At 42.4% G+C, this 18738-nt stretch overlaps 1 protein-coding gene across 1 annotated transcript in view; it reads left to right on the top strand.

The window, feature by feature from the left end:
• CFTR (CF transmembrane conductance regulator) overlaps nucleotides 1-18184 on the top strand; it is an 86398-nt gene extending 68214 nt beyond the window's left edge. The window contains exons 22-27 of the mRNA XM_050986868.1: nucleotides 1899-2141; nucleotides 4980-5135; nucleotides 12400-12489; nucleotides 14877-15049; nucleotides 15383-15488; nucleotides 16936-18184. Of these exons, the coding sequence (XP_050842825.1) occupies nucleotides 1899-2141; nucleotides 4980-5135; nucleotides 12400-12489; nucleotides 14877-15049; nucleotides 15383-15488; nucleotides 16936-17142 (975 nt within the window). The 3' untranslated portion in view covers nucleotides 17143-18184. The remainder of the gene's footprint in view (nucleotides 1-1898; nucleotides 2142-4979; nucleotides 5136-12399; nucleotides 12490-14876; nucleotides 15050-15382; nucleotides 15489-16935) is intronic.
• Nucleotides 18185-18738: the final 554 nt, after the last annotated feature.

The following is an 18738-nucleotide window of genomic DNA, read 5'->3' as shown; positions in this document are numbered from 1 at the left end:
TGGAGAAAGAACTGGCCAAGAAGCTGAAAGTCTTATAACGGCCACTTTAAATAAATAAACAAGCAGGCAGTGGTGGTAGCATGTGATAAAATAACAACTGTTAAATTTTTGTTGAGAAGGAGAAATGAGAAGTCATTGATACCATCATCAGTTTGTTCATGTGATAGCAACAGTCTTTAGAAACTATTTTTAAGAATGAATTAAAAATGTGATGCTTAGAGTTACTTAGGTTTGCTGACATTAGGGTTGCATCACACTACCTTCATAACTGTGACTGATGATTTATTTTCCAGACACAAGTAATGCAATAGATCTCATTTGCCTTCAGGAAAGCATTGATTAGGGCTCTGTTTCAGGAATTATATAAATGAAGGATATCAGGATTATTACAAGAACTGTAAACTAGTTAATGAGTGGGTCAGAAAGGAAATGTCATTAAGCTGTAAGTATTAACCTGTTGGGAGGTTACTCAACAAAGATTAGATTGCCGACTGAGCTCTTTTTAATCTTTTTTAAATGCTCTCAACAAAGTAAAAGAGTGTTGAAGAAATCCACTAATGACACAAAGCTGAAAGGCAGAGTTGGTATAAAGGATCCTGTGAGTTTAAATGTATAAGGTGACCTCAAATGGCAGATATTAAATAGATTTCAGTAACAAAAGTGCAAAGTCCTGCTAAGAATAACCTCAGTTGTAAGTGAGGATCTTGGTTAGAAATGGCTAAAATGGAGGAAAGCTTGGCTGGCCACCTCTCACTCAAGGGCTGACTGTAAGATGTGACTGTGAAGAAAATAGTGTACAATCCTAGCATGTGTTAATGCAGACATTCCTAGCATAGATAGGGGAGTAACAAAGCAATTGTATAATGTCCTGGTTAAACACCATCCAAAATGCAGTGTGCATACTGGTCAGACAGGAAAGCTTAATTTGAACTGGAGAGTTTGGAGAACAAATATTAAGAAAGAAGCTTAAACCTGGATTTTCTTTAGTCCTGGAGAACAAAGGGTAATAGGATCTAAGGTGTCCCTCCATAAATGAATGGGGAAGCAGCTAGCAAAAGGAGCTCTTCAGATTTTAAAAGTAAAAAAGTTATTACAGCAAGCTTGTCCATAAAGTAAAAAATAATTTTTCTGATGACATGAGCAGTGAAGTTGTAGTGGAGGAGATTAATTATTCATTGACCCTTGACCTATTTAATAAAAATATCAAGAGGATACTTTCTAGTCCCATGTTCCCTTGAAAATGCACCAAGACTGCTCCTAGCAACTTTGGTCTAAAGTTCACGAATTACAAGACTTTATTATTTCACCTAATATATATAATTACTGATAAAAAATTCATTATCGTGGAACTTCCTACAATTTTTTTTAAAAACTATAGTTACTCATAAGTACTCAAATGTTCCTGTTTAATGATTGTTCCTTTTTTATTTAATGCTACTGCTTTGCATTTTTCAAATCCCATGCAGTCTACTGATCTTTGGAGATCAGTCATTATTCAAAGAACTTCAGGTCTTGGGCAACCCCATACCTTTCCTGTAGGAAAGAGTTTAGGTGAGCCAAAGTATGATTATACTTTGTTTTCCTAGATAAAAGTCATCACTTTTCAAAATACAATTTTTAAGGTAGAAAGAGCTTCTGTGAAAGAGCAAGCAAGAGGAATCACATGTTGGACCAAAGTCAGCAGCACAAGTGCAATGGAATCTAGAGCTCTAGATGAGAGGCAGCCTACCTTTGAAGATTATATCATGGTACAATAAAGTTTCAGGTTACTTATGACAGTAGCTTACACAGAAAAAAAGATTCACTGTTCTGGCCAGGAATTAGGAACAATTTAATTTCATTTGTTTTGATAGTTTAGTATGAATCACAATTAGAATACCGTTTGTTTTGATTTGCAGATGCGGTCTGTCGGACGAATATTTAAATTCATTGACATGCCAACAGAAGAGACAAAAAGCATTAAGCCACAGAAGAATAATCAGTTTTCAGATGCCCTTGTAATTGAAAACAGGCATGTGAAGGATGAGAAGAACTGGCCATCTGGGGGCCAAATGACTGTGAAAGACCTTACAGCCAAATACGGTGAAGGTGGAGCTGCTGTACTAGAAAACATTTCCTTTTCCATAAGTTCAGGGCAGAGGGTAAGACACTGTTTTATTGTGGCTTTTTTCTGACTTCTATTAAGCTTAAGTATAAAACTGCCATAAACCTATTCAATGATTAAAGAGGATTTTGAGTCCCGTAAGATGTTCTAAATGAAATTGTTGCAAAACAAAACATCTTCTAAACTAACTGAAGAACAGAAATGACTTGGGATAAAACACATGTGCAACAGTTTCCCAAGCTGTATCCCTGTGCCTGAAATTCTGCTGCTGTGGAGAGGGAAGCTGGCTGGTGAATGCAGGTGCTGAGGACGGGCTGACCCGATGGGGCAGGGCACAAAAGAATATGGGCAGCCGTGCCAAGGGTAACGCACCGCTGGCTCCGGCGGCCAGAGGGTGGAGGTGCCGTCTCACCCATGCCATGAGGGCTCTGCACCACCCTGAACTACTGTTCTGCACACCACAAACAGCTCCATTCTTTACAGGAATGACAAACCTCTCTAATCTTCACCTCTGTTTGGAGCTGTGTTTAAGAAGGGCTTTAGCTTCAGGGCAGCATTTAGGTAGAAGTTTAACACTTTGCTTCAAGATCATCCTTGGTGGAATGGGAAGAGAGGCTTGTGATTTCCTGAGCTGAAGGCATACAGAGGAAGAGGAGATTTTAGCTGTCCCACATAAATGAGAAAACAGGTTCAGTGAGAGCTCTCTGGCCTTGACATGAGGTACATAGTCACTCCTAATTTGGATAGCACCAGTCTTTGCCGGGTTTGGTTGCTTTGTCTTGGTTTACATGAACTGAATGTTTCATCTACTAAGTTTGAGGGCACCAAAATTTTGAACCCACAGTTCTGACTTCTTGTAGCACCATCCTGAAGGCAAAGTCTGCCTTTGAAAGAGAGATACCTGTGATTCCTGGAACGTTGAGATACAGGTGCTGCTGTAGCCTGGTAGATTTACTTCCTCAAAGATCCATTGAAGCAGTGCTGTGAGGGAAATGAAAGACACTTTTGTACTGTACAGAGAGGGGGAGAGCAGTAAAAACAAAAATCCTTTTCTCAAGGGCTGTGATTCAAGTTTGGTGATCAACCCCGGACTCAGATGCTCCCTAAACTGGAAAGAATTTGCCTCTTCTGCATAGGTAGTGCACCAAGAAGGAAACAGGAGCTCTCCTCTGCTAAGGAATGGAATGGAACAGAATAATCATCTAGTCCCACTGCCTTACCACTTAATAGCTGTCCAGAAGTTAAAGCCTATTATCAAGGGCCTTTAAGACTTACAGACTTGGGGCATCAATCACCTCTCTAAGAAGCCTGTTCCAGTGTTTGACCACCATCTTAATAAAGAAATGCTTCCTGATGTCCAGTCTGAACCTCCCCAGTGCAGCTTTAAACCATTTCCATGTGTTCTCTCACTGGATCCCAGGGATAAGAGATCAGTTGCCCCTCAGCCTCCTCTCCCAACCAGACAAGCCCATGTTCCTGTCCACTCATCACAGGACATTCCTCTCAGCCCTTTCACCAGCTTTGTTGCCTTCCTCTGGATGCATTCACTCATCTTCACGTCCTTCTTAAACTGTGGAAACCCAGAACAGCACACAGCACTCCCAGGGTGGCTGCTCCAAAGCTAAATAGAGTGGCATAATCACTCCTTTTGCCCAGCTGGTGTTGATGCTGTGTTTGATCACCCCAGGATGGAGTTTACCCTCTTGGCTGCCCAGGCACACAGAGCTGACTCACGTTATCCTGCTGGCAGCAGCCCCCTCAGATCCCTCTCTGCAGGGCTGCAGAGCCACTCCTCTCCCAGTTTATACTTGTGCCTGGCATTGCTCCATCCCAGGTGCGGAATCTGACAATTGGATTGCTAAATTGCAGTTAAATACTGCCGTGTTCCAAACTATCAGATTTCTCTGCAAGTCCTCGTGTCCTCAAGACAGTCAACAACATTTCCCAGTTTGGTGTCATCAGCAGCTTTGCTAATGTTGCATTTGACTCCTGCATCCAGATCATTGCTGAATACATGGAAGAGAACTGTCCCTAGGATTGAGCCCTGAGGAGTACTGCTAATGGCAGTCACCAGCTAGACATAGCCTCATTCACTACAACCCTTCAGCCATTCTTCAGAATGGTCACACTACAAAAGCAGCCCACACTCAGACAGGACATTGTTAGCTGTGTAAACCCAGATGCTGGAAAAGCAGCATCTTGGAGTTTGTTGGTGCTTACTGTAGATATTTGCTTTTTCTGGCAATAGGTCGGCTCCCCTACAAGGGAAACACAACTTTTAAAAAACTCCAAAACCTATTTATTATGTTTCTTCACACCCTAGGGATAAGGAAAATCAGCATCAATGGGCAGGTTGAGGACTTGCACCTATGCTTAGAGGTGTCCAATGGGATGATATCTGCTGTAGCCACTGCCTCTGCCCCAAGCTACCCCACTAATCAGAGTTAGGCCTTTTGTTTTCAGTCATATGAGAATGAAGTAACTTACTAGGGTGATCCAAATGCACTCTCTACTTAGTTTTTGGTTTCTATATGTGATTTTGCTGATGAGGGCTTCATAACAAAGTGAAGGGAAAAGTCACAAAGAGCTGGGCTGATCAGTGCAAGACAATACAAAAGCAAATTTCTGTCCTTCAGCTAAAGGTAGGCTAAAAGATTTTTCATCTAGTTAATTCTAAAAAACAAAGAAGAGTCTCCCCAGTGTTTGATTCCACCCTTGCTGTAGGCTTTTATCATTCCCACATAAAAGACATTTACTATCCCATTGAGATCCATCTGGACTGTTCTTCCCTTCTGAGAGCTCTAAGGATTTTGCTTCAGTCTGTGATTAATATGTGAAGAGTATTAAATGTTTGCTTGCATGATTTGCATTGCAGGTGGGCCTTTTAGGAAGAACAGGTTCAGGAAAAAGCACTTTACTTTTTGCATTTTTAAGACTGCTGAATACAGAAGGGGATATCCAGATTGATGGAGTCTCCTGGAACACAGTCAGCGTGCAGCAATGGAGAAAAGCATTTGGAGTGATTCCTCAGGTAATGAGATTATTGAATATTTTTGTGCCTTTATTTTCATTGGTTCTGTATCTGTATGTACATAGTTGCTCTTAAGATGTTTGTTATTGTATGCTGAGAAACAAAACACCCACAGATTTTGTGAAAAGAGGAGTGGCATGGATGGGTACAAAGCTGCAATGATTCACAGCAAACTTTGCATTTTTAGGGTTTCTCTGCCTCTCCTACAAGAACTCTTCTAGAAATGGGAAGGTACAGCAGGCTCCAACAGAAGTGTTTCCAGCCTGCTTATCCCTGCCTCTCTGAGACAGTTTGCATTTTGATTCAGGATAAGATAGTGCCACCTGAAGAAAAAAAAAATACAATCAGTGTTCTCAGCTACTGTTTTCTGAAGCTCTACATCACATATTATGGGTAACATGTGGACACTGCACACTGTGTGTTTTCCCTGGCAGACTGGTAGCAAACATGTAGACCTAGGGCTCCGAAGTCTCTTGCAAATGTTCCTGCCACTGGACAGCATCTTGTATCAGTTTCAGCTGTGGATTACGTGTCTGAAAAATGAATATTATTGTCTGCATACAGTAACACTAAAATGTGATTGCTCACTGTAAAGGTAGAAATGACAATTGATGGAATGAACTGCAGAATTTTAACTCCTTTGTACTTTTGATGTCTATTCTTACCAAAAACACTGATACATGAGTAACATATCGACCATCTCTTCCTTGACAGTTATACATCAGATAGCTCTTCAGTTCCCAAACAAACACAATTTCCTCCATAACAGTATTCATTCCTTTAGAAATCCTGTGACTGTGGCAGACTAATTCAAGTAACTCTTGATGGCAATATTACCAATGAGTTGCTCATCATATCAGGCAGCAGTGGGAGACTGACTGCAGATCAGCCTGCCACACTGTGAGGGGCCATGCAGACTCTCCTGCTTTATCCATCCATCCATCCATGCTTAAGGGTGGCTACTAGCCCCAGACAAAAAAATATGGTTTGATCCCCAGTCACCTTGGATGATCTCCTCATTGACACACCCACAAAGGAGTGGGCCAACCAAGGTGCCCAAGCAACCCCTTTTAACTGTTGCCTGTGAAAACCTAATTGTGTGATTCCCCATCCTGTCCCCACAGTAAAGCTGTTTCCATCTTGTTGCTGTAAAGATTTGATGTGTTCCCTGATAGTTTCCCATCTGAGAAAGGTGGGTTTTGTCTTAGAAAGCTGGTGATTGTACATGTAGTATAAAGCTGTTGTAGCAGTGACTACATGAGGAACTTTAAAATAGTTGGAGAGACTCTGGGACAGTTAAACATAAAAATATCCAAAGTTTTACAGCTTGGCTCACTGTTAAAGGACACTGAAATATTCATGCTGGAAGAGAAATGGCCTTGATTTTGCAAACACAAGAAGGACTTAGAATTCAATTTTTCTATGGGAGGATCAGTTTTGATAGCTTCCCTTTCAAATATGTTATTCCATAGTAGCCCAAGTGCCAGTTATTTAGAGCAGGTATGCAAAGCAGGCACAACTCTCTTTTCTTTGTGCATTTCATGCTCTGAAATTTTCTAGAGGCAGCAATTTTTTAGCACTTTGACCTTGTCAGAACAGACTCTTTCTTCCCTGCCACGTTACACCCTTAACAAACCAAGCCTAACAGAGTGGTATTGAGTCCATGGGTTGCATTAATTTCTTACCTGAGCTCTGCCAGTCACCCACTGCCTGCAGAGGTGAGGCTTGCTTGGCAAGCTGCCATTTGATAACTGACCTCTTGTCACCACTTCTGTCCTCTCTTCAACATTTTCATATCTATCTGTTCCTTTAAACTTTTATTTATTATGGCTGGTTCAGTTCTGCAGAGTGATTGTTGCTTGCAAATACGAAAAAATTCAGATGCCCCATTCAGATCAAGGCAGCTGTGCAGTGAATTGCATGTGCAGCTGCTTGTATTTAGTTTGGAGGACAGGTATGTTATACAGCTGTCTTCTGAAGCATGGCTGTACAGGATGAAAGATGCTTTTATCAGTAAGGTATGTCTGCACTGGAAAATTTTCCTATACAGCCAAGTATAAATTTCTGTATTGGAAAGGGCTTCCTTATCCCTCATAGTCATCTTTTTGTTCTCATCCTTTTGCCCTTTGGGGTGTGGTTGCCCAACAGAATTTCTGTGTTCCATCTCCAGCAGTCATTGGGAATGCATGGACTGAGAAGTAATCTGAATGCTTGGTAACAAGCAGTCTTATTGTCCCAGTGAAAATATGAGGGATAATTCTCCTAGCTAAGCACTCACTATGGAGTCACTAATGGTATAGAAAATTCATTCTGCAGCCATCAGCAATATGCAAGAGACATTTATTATATGAGCACATGACTTGCCCTTCTGCTAGCGAGGTGCATTGTTAGTTCATTGTTAAAATTACACATTTAGTTCACATTTGGAAGTCCCTGATACATGGATCATTGCCAAATAATCCCAGCCCTCCATTCTCTGTAAGGTCATGAGAGTTGCCAGCCTGTTTGCATGCTTCAGCTCACAGCACTTGTCCCAAAGCCTTGGCAAAGAACTGCACATTATTCCTGAAAAGTTCCCACATTCAGAACAAAATGAAGTTTTCAGCAGCACTTTCCCATCAGGAAAGAGAAATTGCATATGCCACCCTGCCCTTCCCAGCAGAACAAAGGGAGTCTTTTGTTCTTTGCCATTCACCTAAAGCTTCAGAATGGAAAAAAAAAGTTGCCTTTCCTTTCCTTGGAGGCTCTCCTACAGCAACACCTGGATATTCACTGTTTCCAGGAGAGGCTTCACCAACAAAAGGAGAATGGAGCTCTACCTGAGGCATGCTTCCTCCTGAAATTTTTCCAACACTCTCCTTCTTTTCCTTAACCCTAACTTTCCCAATTTAGTAGAAAAGAAGTGCTTTTCCACTGTGGGAACTTCACTAAAGCACAACCACATAGCACACACAGAGTCCTAAGATTCTGCTGTCTGCTCCATGCAGGCTGTGCTGGAATGACCTGCAGGGTGGTCAGAAATCACACTGAGCAGAAGCAAAGGTAAACCCCTTGTTTCTTTCAGTATCTCAAATCCGGCTGTCAAGCCTTGTAGAGGTGTGAAGGGTTAAATCATATAAAACATATTTCCTGAGGCACCCTCAAGGAAGTTCCTTGCTGTAGCTTCTTATAGAGCTGTTGCTGCTGAAGCACAGCCTGCCCAACACTGCTCCTACAGGCTGTTTGTCATTCTCCCAAAAACAATTGCTCCACTGACACCAGGCTGTACTTTTGCACCCATTATCTCTTCTTCCTGGACAGGCCTTTCTGATGATTCTTCTGCAGGTATTTGCCCACCACATTTCCAGAGTGAGGATTTCCAGATGCATTTGGTTTCAACACAGTAAGGCTTTTTGCATGGGTCCTCATGCAGATTGCATCCTGAAGTATTTAATGGAGTCAGATTGAGGACATGCCTTCAGAAATTTGTCTTTGAATGGAGAACGGGAGACCTGTAGTTGATTTCCAGTAAAAACAAGTATGACAGACTTGAGACCTATGAGGTGCTGCTAGCTCTGAGAAAGGGGATGATGTTTTATTTAGTGTTATTCCATGCATCCTAGTGAATCTCACACTGTTTTCTACATGTAAATACTCCATATAGACTTAAAATCAAGCTTAACATGGAGAACAAGTTTTCTAGAGCTTGCAGGACAGTCAGCTGACAAAAAAAAATTGTTTTGCTCCTTTATTTTACTGAAGAAGTGAAATTTTGCAACTTTTACCTTTGTAGTTCCAGTTTTTCAGCAACTATCACATTCTGTTCATTGTATATGTCTGTCTCTGTCTGTCTGACTGTCTGTCTGTCTCCAGCACTATACCTTCAGGCCTGCTTAATTTTGGAGGTCATGGCTGTCTGTGGTGTGCCAGCACACTCCTGCCTGGTGCAGATGCTGAGTGGGGCCTCTTCCCAAGGTGCTCCCACAGAGGGTCCTGCAGGGATGAGGCAGCATCACCATGGTGGGGAGTGTCTGCTGCATCAGACCCGTGCACAGAGCAGCTGGGGATGTTAGGTAACCATCCCATATGCTCGTGCTCAATTTGGGCAGCACAGGTTGGACCCATACATCATGGCTTCAGTGTTGCCAGGGGCACAGCACTTGTATTTACCAGTAAGCTCTATGGGATGCAGGTGTTTTGTCCCTAAAGGACACTTATGAAAACAAATCCTCTAACTTTGCATCTAATGCTAAAGCACTCACATAGTAACGTGATTTTACTTCATGTTGATATTGCTGCTATAACACAGGCAAAGCAGAGGAGGCTACAAGGGGTCATGCTGTTGTTACTCTTAACTTCTCTGTGCATGGAGCTGCTGCTCCAGCTGATGTTACATTTGTCCTCCAGCCATGGGGTATGTGGGAAGAAGGGTCCATGGATCTTGCTGAGGATCTGCACACAGGTTGCAGCAGCACCTACTCACAGCCAGGATACTCTTATTCCTTAGCAGCCTCTTGTCAGCTGATCCTTAACTCTTCTGTGAGAATTTTCTTGGGAACTCTGGGATCTTGATTCTCCACATAATACATAAATTGCTTAGGAAGCTTATTGCCACACACACCAATACACAGAGGCTGTAGCCACTAATGGGGATTAATGCCCTTCAGAAGGGTTGATTTGCAATATTTGGGGTGGTCAGAACATAAACACGACCATATTTATGTTTCTGAATGTTTTGCTTCTGGGTGGATGTCAGGTCTAAGAAATTGTTTGTTGTATAATCACACCCACTGTCATCCTGTGGGAACTTGAACAAGTGACCAAGAAGGAAATTATTCCAGATTTGCTGCCAGTTTACCCAGCCATCCATTCACCCTTCCAATTCTCTCCTTATTTCTACTTCTTCCATATTTATGAACAATGTAAGTCCTTCATATTTACTTTTGGGTGTTTTTGTTTCACTTTAGACTTCAAGTTTTTAAGAATGTGGAGAGATTTGTTTCTGCTTCTCTTCAAGCAGACCCTTAACTGCCCAGGTGACTCATATGGTATTTACTTAAGTGAACCCTATATGGTTTGGGAGGAGCTAATGACCTATATGAGCTGGGAGGAAGGTGGTGTTGAAATGGAGAGAGAAGTACCAGAATTCAGGACAATGAAATATTTACTTTGTGGGGATGAAAAACCAACCCTGCTTTTGGGAATAGCTTGCTTTTTGTGCCCTGCTTCTTGAAAGCATGGTTATTAGAAAGAGCAGCAGCTTCAGAGGAAAGTTGTACCCCTTATTACTCTGCCTGGTGCACTTCAGCAGGAATGTTATTCAGCCCTATCTTCTTTAGAACTGGTTTGTTCAGTTAACTATTCTTTAGCACTGAGAAATGAAAACATGCATTCCATTAGTTAAATGCATGGGGCTCACAGTGTGAGCAAACCCACATCTGACACTGTTTCCACAGCATTGCTGTTTCCACCACACCCACTCTTTGGAAGAACCTAATCCTGCTGCAAATATGTCACCCCACTCATGCCACCTAACCAGTGCAGGGCATGGGAAAAGGACTGTGCTGTACTTCACTAAAGCCTTCACTGTTATTAACAAAAACAATTATTAGGGAAAGAATCTACTTTTTCTCTGTTGTCTCTACAAAAATTAATTCAGGGATTAATTTTTAGCTGAGTGTGGTTCTGCAGCTCTCTCAGTGTGTTGTTTGCCATGTGCTGAAGGTATCATTGCACTTAAATCCACCCCATTCAGTGCACAGCACCCCAGTGCAGCTGCTTTTCTCCTCTGGTTTCTTAGTTATTTCCTTCTCTTTTACACCAAATATGTTGGCAATGGCATGCATATCTTAATCGAGCAAATTAATTAATGTAATTTATTTTCCTCTGCAATGTTTACACTTTTAATTAATCATAATTAAATGATTAATGTAAATGGGTGTATAAATCACTTTGAAATATGATGAAAGAATGCCAAGTTCCCAGGTTGGGTCAGATGGAAATCGTGGTAGACAGGCCAAACTCTGGGAGAGCACTTGCTAAGTGTATTCTGGTATTTTCTGCTGGTATTTTCTGCAGCCCTTCTCTGCTTTTGGTAGTGTTTGACTACCAAGACTCCAGGAACTTAAGTGGTGTGAATCACTGGCATTTCAACACATTCCCTCTAAATAAATACTTTGGTTAGAAAGATGGGAGAAAATGATAGTCTCAATTTTTTCCCCTTGGTATTTGTTATGTACACAGCAAGAGCAAGCAAATGGTAATATTTCTCAACAAGGCACTTAAATTTTTTGAGAGCAAGTTCTCCCTGCTACAAGCAGCGGGTGTACCTTGCAGCATAGAAAAAAACAGTTTCTTAAATGTCCTACAGCCTCAATGTCCCTTGAAGAATCTAATTTCTCTCAGAATCCGCCCCATGTAAAAAGAGATTCAACAAATATTTAATTTTGTCTGAGTCACTGCTTCTTGAGCTACAAAACGTGCATCTAAGGTATGATGGCCAAAATCTGCTTGCCTGAACTGATGGGGAAAGCAGAAGGGAGTAGTAAACTTCAGCAGAAGGGCGTGTTCTCTCCCAGTGCCAGGAAATGTGCATCCTCCTCATCTCCTGCAGCGGAAAGGGGGCAGGGGCAGAGCGGGGAGCCAGCACAGCCCGCAGTGTCCGGCGGGAAACACCCAGAGGGCTGGGGCTGCTGCAGCCCTGCTGCCACCGTTCAGCCATGGGACAGTGGGACAGGGACTGCGACATGGTGAAATGCCTGGGAACAGAATGATGCTGAGACCTCTGTTTGGCTACAATTTATTAGAAGAAGAAATTCTGTGATGAAAAACAATTTAGCACAATGTCCCTGAATTTTGACAAATAAGCAATAGTTTTTCCTCCCTAAGCAAAATTGTGGAAATATACACTTTAGGTTGACAATTTTCTTTTGGTATGTTTGAATATGTTTCACACAGTGAAGAATCAAAAATAGTTTTTAAATGTTTATTTCAAAATGAAAATACAGGAAATGTTTTATTCTGAAAACTGCTGAAATCTGGGGTTTGCTGGTCTTCAGACAAGTTTGGCTAAGATTTTCTTAAGATAATTGCCAAAATCATAATATATAACCATTTTCAAAATCACTTTTTTTTGGAACAATATTAAAAAAACCGCCCTGCAGTTAGCTCTATCTGGTAATTGCAGAAGGTTATTCTTTTGTTTGTGTGCTTCACAATTTCCAATGCTTTATACAATGTTTCGGGCTATCTATCTACAAGTGTCTGTATGTCTTTTTTCTTGCAGAAAGTGTTCATATTTTCAGGAAGTTTTCGGATGAATTTGGATCCTTATGGGCAGTGGAATGATGAAGAAATATGGAAAGTTGCAGAGGAGGTAAAGCTGTTCAGTGTTATTTGTCTCCCTCTGGTGATGTGGTTACAGCAGGGTGCAGTGTAGGTCTAATGATTGTCATATTTTACATTTATGTAGAATCTTAGGAAAAATGCAGGGAAAAGATCATGCTGTGCTACAAACCATATCTATTATGTTTATATAAATAGTTATTTCAATTCTCAGGCCAATGGGAAGCCAGCTGGGAGGAGCTCTCTCAGACAAGGCATTCAGGCTTTTGTTCTACTTGTGACATGGAGCTTCCTGTGCCATGGAAAATAAGAGTCATGGAAAATGAGAATTCCTAACTCGAAAGTTGCTTTCTAATATTTTGTTGAGGTTTCCACAACTTTTTCTTTCCAAATCCCAAGCTGAGGGGCCAGATTCTGTTTCCATGTTGCACAGGTGCCACACATGGCAGTTTTCAGGGGCCACCTCTTGGCTCTGAAAGTGCTTCATGGGTTGCAGAGGTGTCCATAATGCCCAAGTCAGGTGAGCACTACAGGAGGGAAAGGGCTGCAGCCCAAAAGGTGGGTACCTCTTCCCAAGGTACAGATTAATAATACAGACCTAATTAATACAGACCTAAGCACACATTGGTGCCACTTTCCTTCATTGCAAGTCTCAAGTATCAAAATGTCCTTACAGGTGCGGGACTTAATCTGAAAGCTTCCTCCTTTCCCATCCAAGAGGTTAACTCTGTTTCTGCTTGCTTTCTTGGGTTTTTCTAATTTCTTCCCTATATTTGGAAAAAGAGGAAAGTAGACACGTTCTGTGAGTAATTTACTGTCAAATGAAAGTATCATGACATTTTTGTTTAGATGGTGTGACAGCAGCTTTCCAGACAGGCCTAGCGGAGGAACAGCGTGCTCTGTGCTGTTTCTCTGCTTCTCTGAGGCTCAGGAAAAAAATTTAGTTGATCAACATCCTCTTTCTTGAAGAAGAGAAGCTCTCCTGCTTTGGAGGATTGTTTCCAGTGTGTGTTTCAACTGAGCTTGGGATTTTAAAGAGCTAAACCTCTTACACACCTTTTTCACACCTTTACAATGGTGTGAAAAAAAATTATTTTGAAGTGTTTATCATTAAAAAGTTGGCAAATCTGTATTTGATACTGAGGTTTTCATTGCAAGGCAAGAATGCAAAGAAAAAAAAAAAAAAGAGCTGTAATTGTTTTTACTAGGAGTGTTTGGATTGTTTACCAAGTTCATGCTCTTGAAGTCTGGCTCAGCAGTGAGTCAGTGCAACTTTGGGAGCACAGCACAGAAATGAGCTGTCAGCTTATTCCAGACCCATGTTGAGTGCTGAGGATTTCGAGGATCCTCCTGAGATCAGCATCAGCTTTTTACACTCCTTGTAATCAACTGCAGAGAACAAGTCTTTGTCTGATGTTCCATTTTTTATTGCCCCCACATTTCAGCACCTGAATCTGTCAGACCTGTGTCGACTTGTGAGCTTAAGTCTTACTCCTGCAGTCAGCTGTCTGAACCCTGCATGGAGGGTACATGGAGAGACCTTGTGCAGTTTTAAGAAGAAAGGACCTTTTCCATCAATGCAAAATTTCATTAAGGACAAAATGTGTGTTCAAAAAAGAATGAGGAAGAAAACACTGGCCCTAATTTGCATAAAAATTAAAGCACGAGATCTTCAGAAACACAACACAAATACCCATACACAGTTTAATATTGTTTCCATGCAAAGTGAAAACACTTTGTAGGAATTCCAATTTTTTGTTTTCCCTGGGATGCAAATTAGTTGCAGATCAGTAATATTGAAAAAATCCAAGGGAGGTGGCCTTTATAAATTTCTGAAGTTTCATTACATTTTTATAGTGTTTTATATATTTCCTAGTTTTCATATTTTGTAAAAATGTCTCTTGAAACTCTGCTGATACGGCCAAGGACCACAGTAGGTTTGGATCTGTGGAAGATGGAAAACTTTGCCTGGAGGTGTAAATTTCCCAAGGAGAGTAAACAGAAGCACTGGAAGAAATAGTCAGAGAACATCTCCTGGGCTGGACTCTGATTTCTGGTCCAAAGGCAGCAGCTTCACTTGGCATGGGCACCTCTCTAAACACTTTGTCACCCGTGCCAGAGGGAAGACCCTCATGCCTTTAGTATAACCAAAGTGCACAAGAGCTTTAGGATGGTAAAAGGAGAACCTGGAAACACTGTCAGAGCCATAAAGACAGTGGCCATGGTGACTGGGGTTATTTTCTGTTGCTATAACGCAGCATAGAAATTTTGGTCATTTATTTTTAAACTCCTAGTAACCAGAGGCCTGTTTTCCTTTCAAAAATCACTTTCCATAACTTTTACAATGATGTAAATGGTTACCACAGTCAGCAGTAATTATGTTTTACCAACATTTTGTGTCCTTTTTTTCTCTGGCAGGTTGGGCTGAAGTCTGTAATAGAGCAATTTCCAGGCAAGCTTGATTTTGTTCTTGTGGATGGAGGCTGCGTCCTCAGTCATGGCCACAAGCAGCTGATGTGCCTTGCCCGGTCAGTTCTCAGCAAAGCCAAAATCTTGCTGCTCGATGAACCAAGTGCTCACCTGGACCCTGTGTATGTTTTGTTCATTTGTTCTGCTTTCTAATATGGAATAAGAAAACCCATGAGGCAGCACCATCTAAAGAGATCTTTTGTAAATTGTCTGGCCTATTGCTAAGCCTGATTTCAGTAATGCATATCGGTAATTCTGTGCAGGGGGTCAGGGAAGCCTGGTTACAGCTTTACTCTATGGCTGATAGGTACTTTGACAGCAGAGGTGCAGCTGAGGCACCGCAGAGCTGTGTCCCTGAGTAAAGCTCTACAACCCAGAGCCAGGCTGTTACACACGTGTGTTATGGGCCTGTGCAGTTCTGGGCATGCACATTGCATTGTTTGTTTGCCTTTCAGAACTTCCCAAGTGATCAGGAAGACCCTGAAGCACGCGTTTGCCAACTGCACTGTGATACTCTCTGAGCACAGGCTGGAGGCGATGCTGGAATGCCAGAGATTTTTGGTGAGCATTTCTCATGGGCTCACTTACTGCTCTCTCACCACATCTGATGAACATGCAAAACACACCAAGTGGAAATAATGTTTTCTGGATTGATGGGGGTCATTCAGGGCAGTTAAGCAACTTATTCACTGGCAGAACTGCAGCAGGGTCCTGTTTGCTCCTTCACCTGATCTGTGACAGACATCTGTGTTCAGATGAGCTGGGTCATGCTCTGGAGGAGCAAGAAGGAAAGTTTCAACCAGAAGGAAAGTTGTGTAGGTTATCCAGCTGCTGATCCAGGTGCTTTATATTTTTGATTGGCTCAGGAGATTCAGAAAAGTCTCAGCATCTCACAGAGTTTTACAGCTGCAAATGCAGAATCAGCTGCACTTGAGCAATAGGAGGCTGCCTGGGGAAGAGGGGTTTCCTAGTATGTGGTGGTCAGAATTGCTGATTTCTTTAAACAAGCCATGTAAACACTCCTTTCACATGTAATCAAGGGGACAAATTACTGGAGTCCTGGGGTATTTCCTTTGTTACATAAAAATGGTTAGGAAAGAAAAAGCAAGTTATGCAAATTGTTCTTAAAATAAGATTCTTCTCTCTGTATTTTTTTCACTCTTCTATGAGAGGGCATCTCAATTTTATTAGCAGAATGAAACACGGTTTTTGATGTCTATTTGACTGGGTGCAATAACACAGCAGGAGGAACAGTGCCTGGAGTTAAAGCAGACTAGTCAGCAGGCAGGTTGTACATCCTTTTGGATGTGCTGCTCCTCGGTGTGTGCTGGACTCAGCCTTGCCCCCAGCAGGCAGGCAGCCTCACCTCTGAAAAGGCTTTCCACCCTCCAGACCACGTTTTAGCCACAGAGATGCTAAAAGTTCTCTCCTCTCAGACCTGTGCCCTTACCAGAGATGTGCTGACATTGCAGTGCCAGCAAAGGAGCCTGATTTTTCTTTGGCTCCTGCCTGGCAGGGGGAGACTGGCACAACCCCACAGGGTAAACTTGTTGTCTCCTTCAAACAGCGGTGAGCAGTGCTTCCTTGTTTGGTGAGAAGAAAGCAAAGAAAGACTGGCACCTTGATGGCAGCCTTCTCTCTCTGCTTGTGATATAAAAATTAACGCTTTCTTAACTGGGCGGTCTACAGTGCCAGGGAAATGCCAAGATACTGGGAGGCTTCAATAAAGGGACTCAGAGGTAAAACCAAGTCACAAGGAGAAACCAGTCAATGCAGCAGCACTTTGTAATTTGGGCAATAGGCACCTTTTCCATGTGTTCAAATTTTAATGCATTTTTTTGTGGTTTTAATTAGAAACTGCAGACTAGAAATTAGAAATTGTAAATTGGGCTTTTTCTGTTGGAACACATTTGCCATGTCTTCATGTCTCTTCCCTGCTGCATTAGTTGCATTAGCTGAATTCTGTCAGCACCACCACTGCTCATCTGATGGAGTGATGTTTCTCCAGGTGATCGAGGACAATAAACTGAGGCAGTACGAATCCATTCAGAAGCTGCTGAACGAGAAGAGCTCCTTCAGGCAGGCCATCAGTCATGCCGAGCGCCTTAAGCTCCTGCCAGCACACCACAGAAACTCCAGCAAACGTAAACCCCGACCCCAAATCACTGCCTTGCAGGAGGAGACAGAGGAAGAAGTGCAGGAGACAAGACTGTGAGATGCTGTGTAGAGAGAGACCTTTGTGGGGTGAATGGTCAGCAGTGCCCCATCGTGACAGGACCAGCACTTCTGAAGCTGCCTCAGCCATGCACAAATTCAGCCTTCCGGGAGGTGTTTACTGAAGCGACCACATGAGCACGTGGGAATTGCTTCCCTTCTGTGGTTAATCATGTGCAGGTTAGCACACTCTTTAAGGTTTTGCCACTTATAGCGGTGAAACCAGATTTCCTTTGGAAAGCTGCTCTGATTGGAAACAAATGAGATGGCAAGCAGAAGTAACCTGCCTAGCCTGACATAATTGTTTCAGAAAACTTTTAGAAAGGTCCTTACTGGGGTGAGAGGACTAGACAGCAGGAAGAATGTGAGAAAAAAAATCAAATCTGGGTGGAAAATAGAAAAATCAGTATGTAAAAAACTTCTGTGGATTCACTTCCTGCAACTGAATTAAGGGACAATATCAGCAAGGCACACAGAAAACTTCCTCCTCTTTGTTTTCCATGCAGCGACTGTAATTTCAGCTTAGCAGGAAAGGCCAAATGCCACATGCATAGGTGAAAATGAAGGAAGAGAGGATATTGTCTTGGAAGCCAATCAACATCTGTCATGTCTCCACAGTTAAGGGAGAATTGGTATTTCCTTTAAAACCTAGGAGACTGTTAACCTGACCCTGCACACACTCACAATTGGATGAGTGCAGGCTGACACCAGTATCTAGCACAAGGTAGGACTCCTGGCAGTGGAGCTGTAATAGTTTGTATAGGTCTGGCATCTTTATATGCTTTTTACTTTGGCCTAATGAAAAAAAAGGGGGGAAGAAACCTCTCAGAAGTAGACTTTATTAATGAAATTAATTTTTATACTCTTCTGGTTTGCAGTTTTATTATGGAATTGAATGTTCTCTAGGATATTTTATTTATTTTAATATTGTTGCAAACTTTTGCTAAGGAAATTATGTATTTTAAGAGTGATTACGTACTATAAAGAAAAATATATTTGTACAAAAAGTTTTATATTTGGATTGTCGCAGGGATATTTTGCTACTAGACTTTGATGTCTCATTATGCTAGAGCTGTTGAAAACGAGGGCAGCCCCAGAGTTTGGCCAGGTACTGTCCAATGCTGTCTTTGTGCACTAAAGTATTCTAGTGATATAAAGGTGTTTTAGATTATTTTTTTCTTTAAATAAATTTTTTAAAAGAGAAACTGCCTGTATGACACATTACAGCCCCCCCTGCCCCCCTTAATGAGGCAGGCACTGGGGACCGATTCTGCTACTTCCACTTCAGTCATCGCTGGCTATCAAAACCACGGCCACAACTTTTAGCCGCCGCTCTCTCTCCTTCCCGAAGGCGGCGGCTCTGGGGGCTGCCCGGGCGGCACTAGGTGGTGCTGCGGGCCTCCAACGCTGCGGCGCGGCCTGCGCTCGGCCCTGGGCCCGCTCACAGCCCGAGCCCTGCAGCTGCCAAGAGCAGCACAGGCAAGGCTCGGACTAGACTCCTTCAGGCTCGAACTAGACTCCTTCAGGCTCGAACTAACCTTCTTCAGGCGTCCTGGAGCAGCAGCCGGCCTGGGCTGCCCCCGGCTGGGCGCTGGTG

Source organism: Serinus canaria, chromosome 1A (genome assembly GCF_022539315.1).
Source record: "Serinus canaria isolate serCan28SL12 chromosome 1A, serCan2020, whole genome shotgun sequence".
Lineage (NCBI taxonomy): Eukaryota > Metazoa > Chordata > Aves > Passeriformes > Fringillidae > Serinus > Serinus canaria.
Note: the sequence above shows the minus strand (reverse complement) of the source record. Positions and strands in the feature narration are given on the sequence as shown.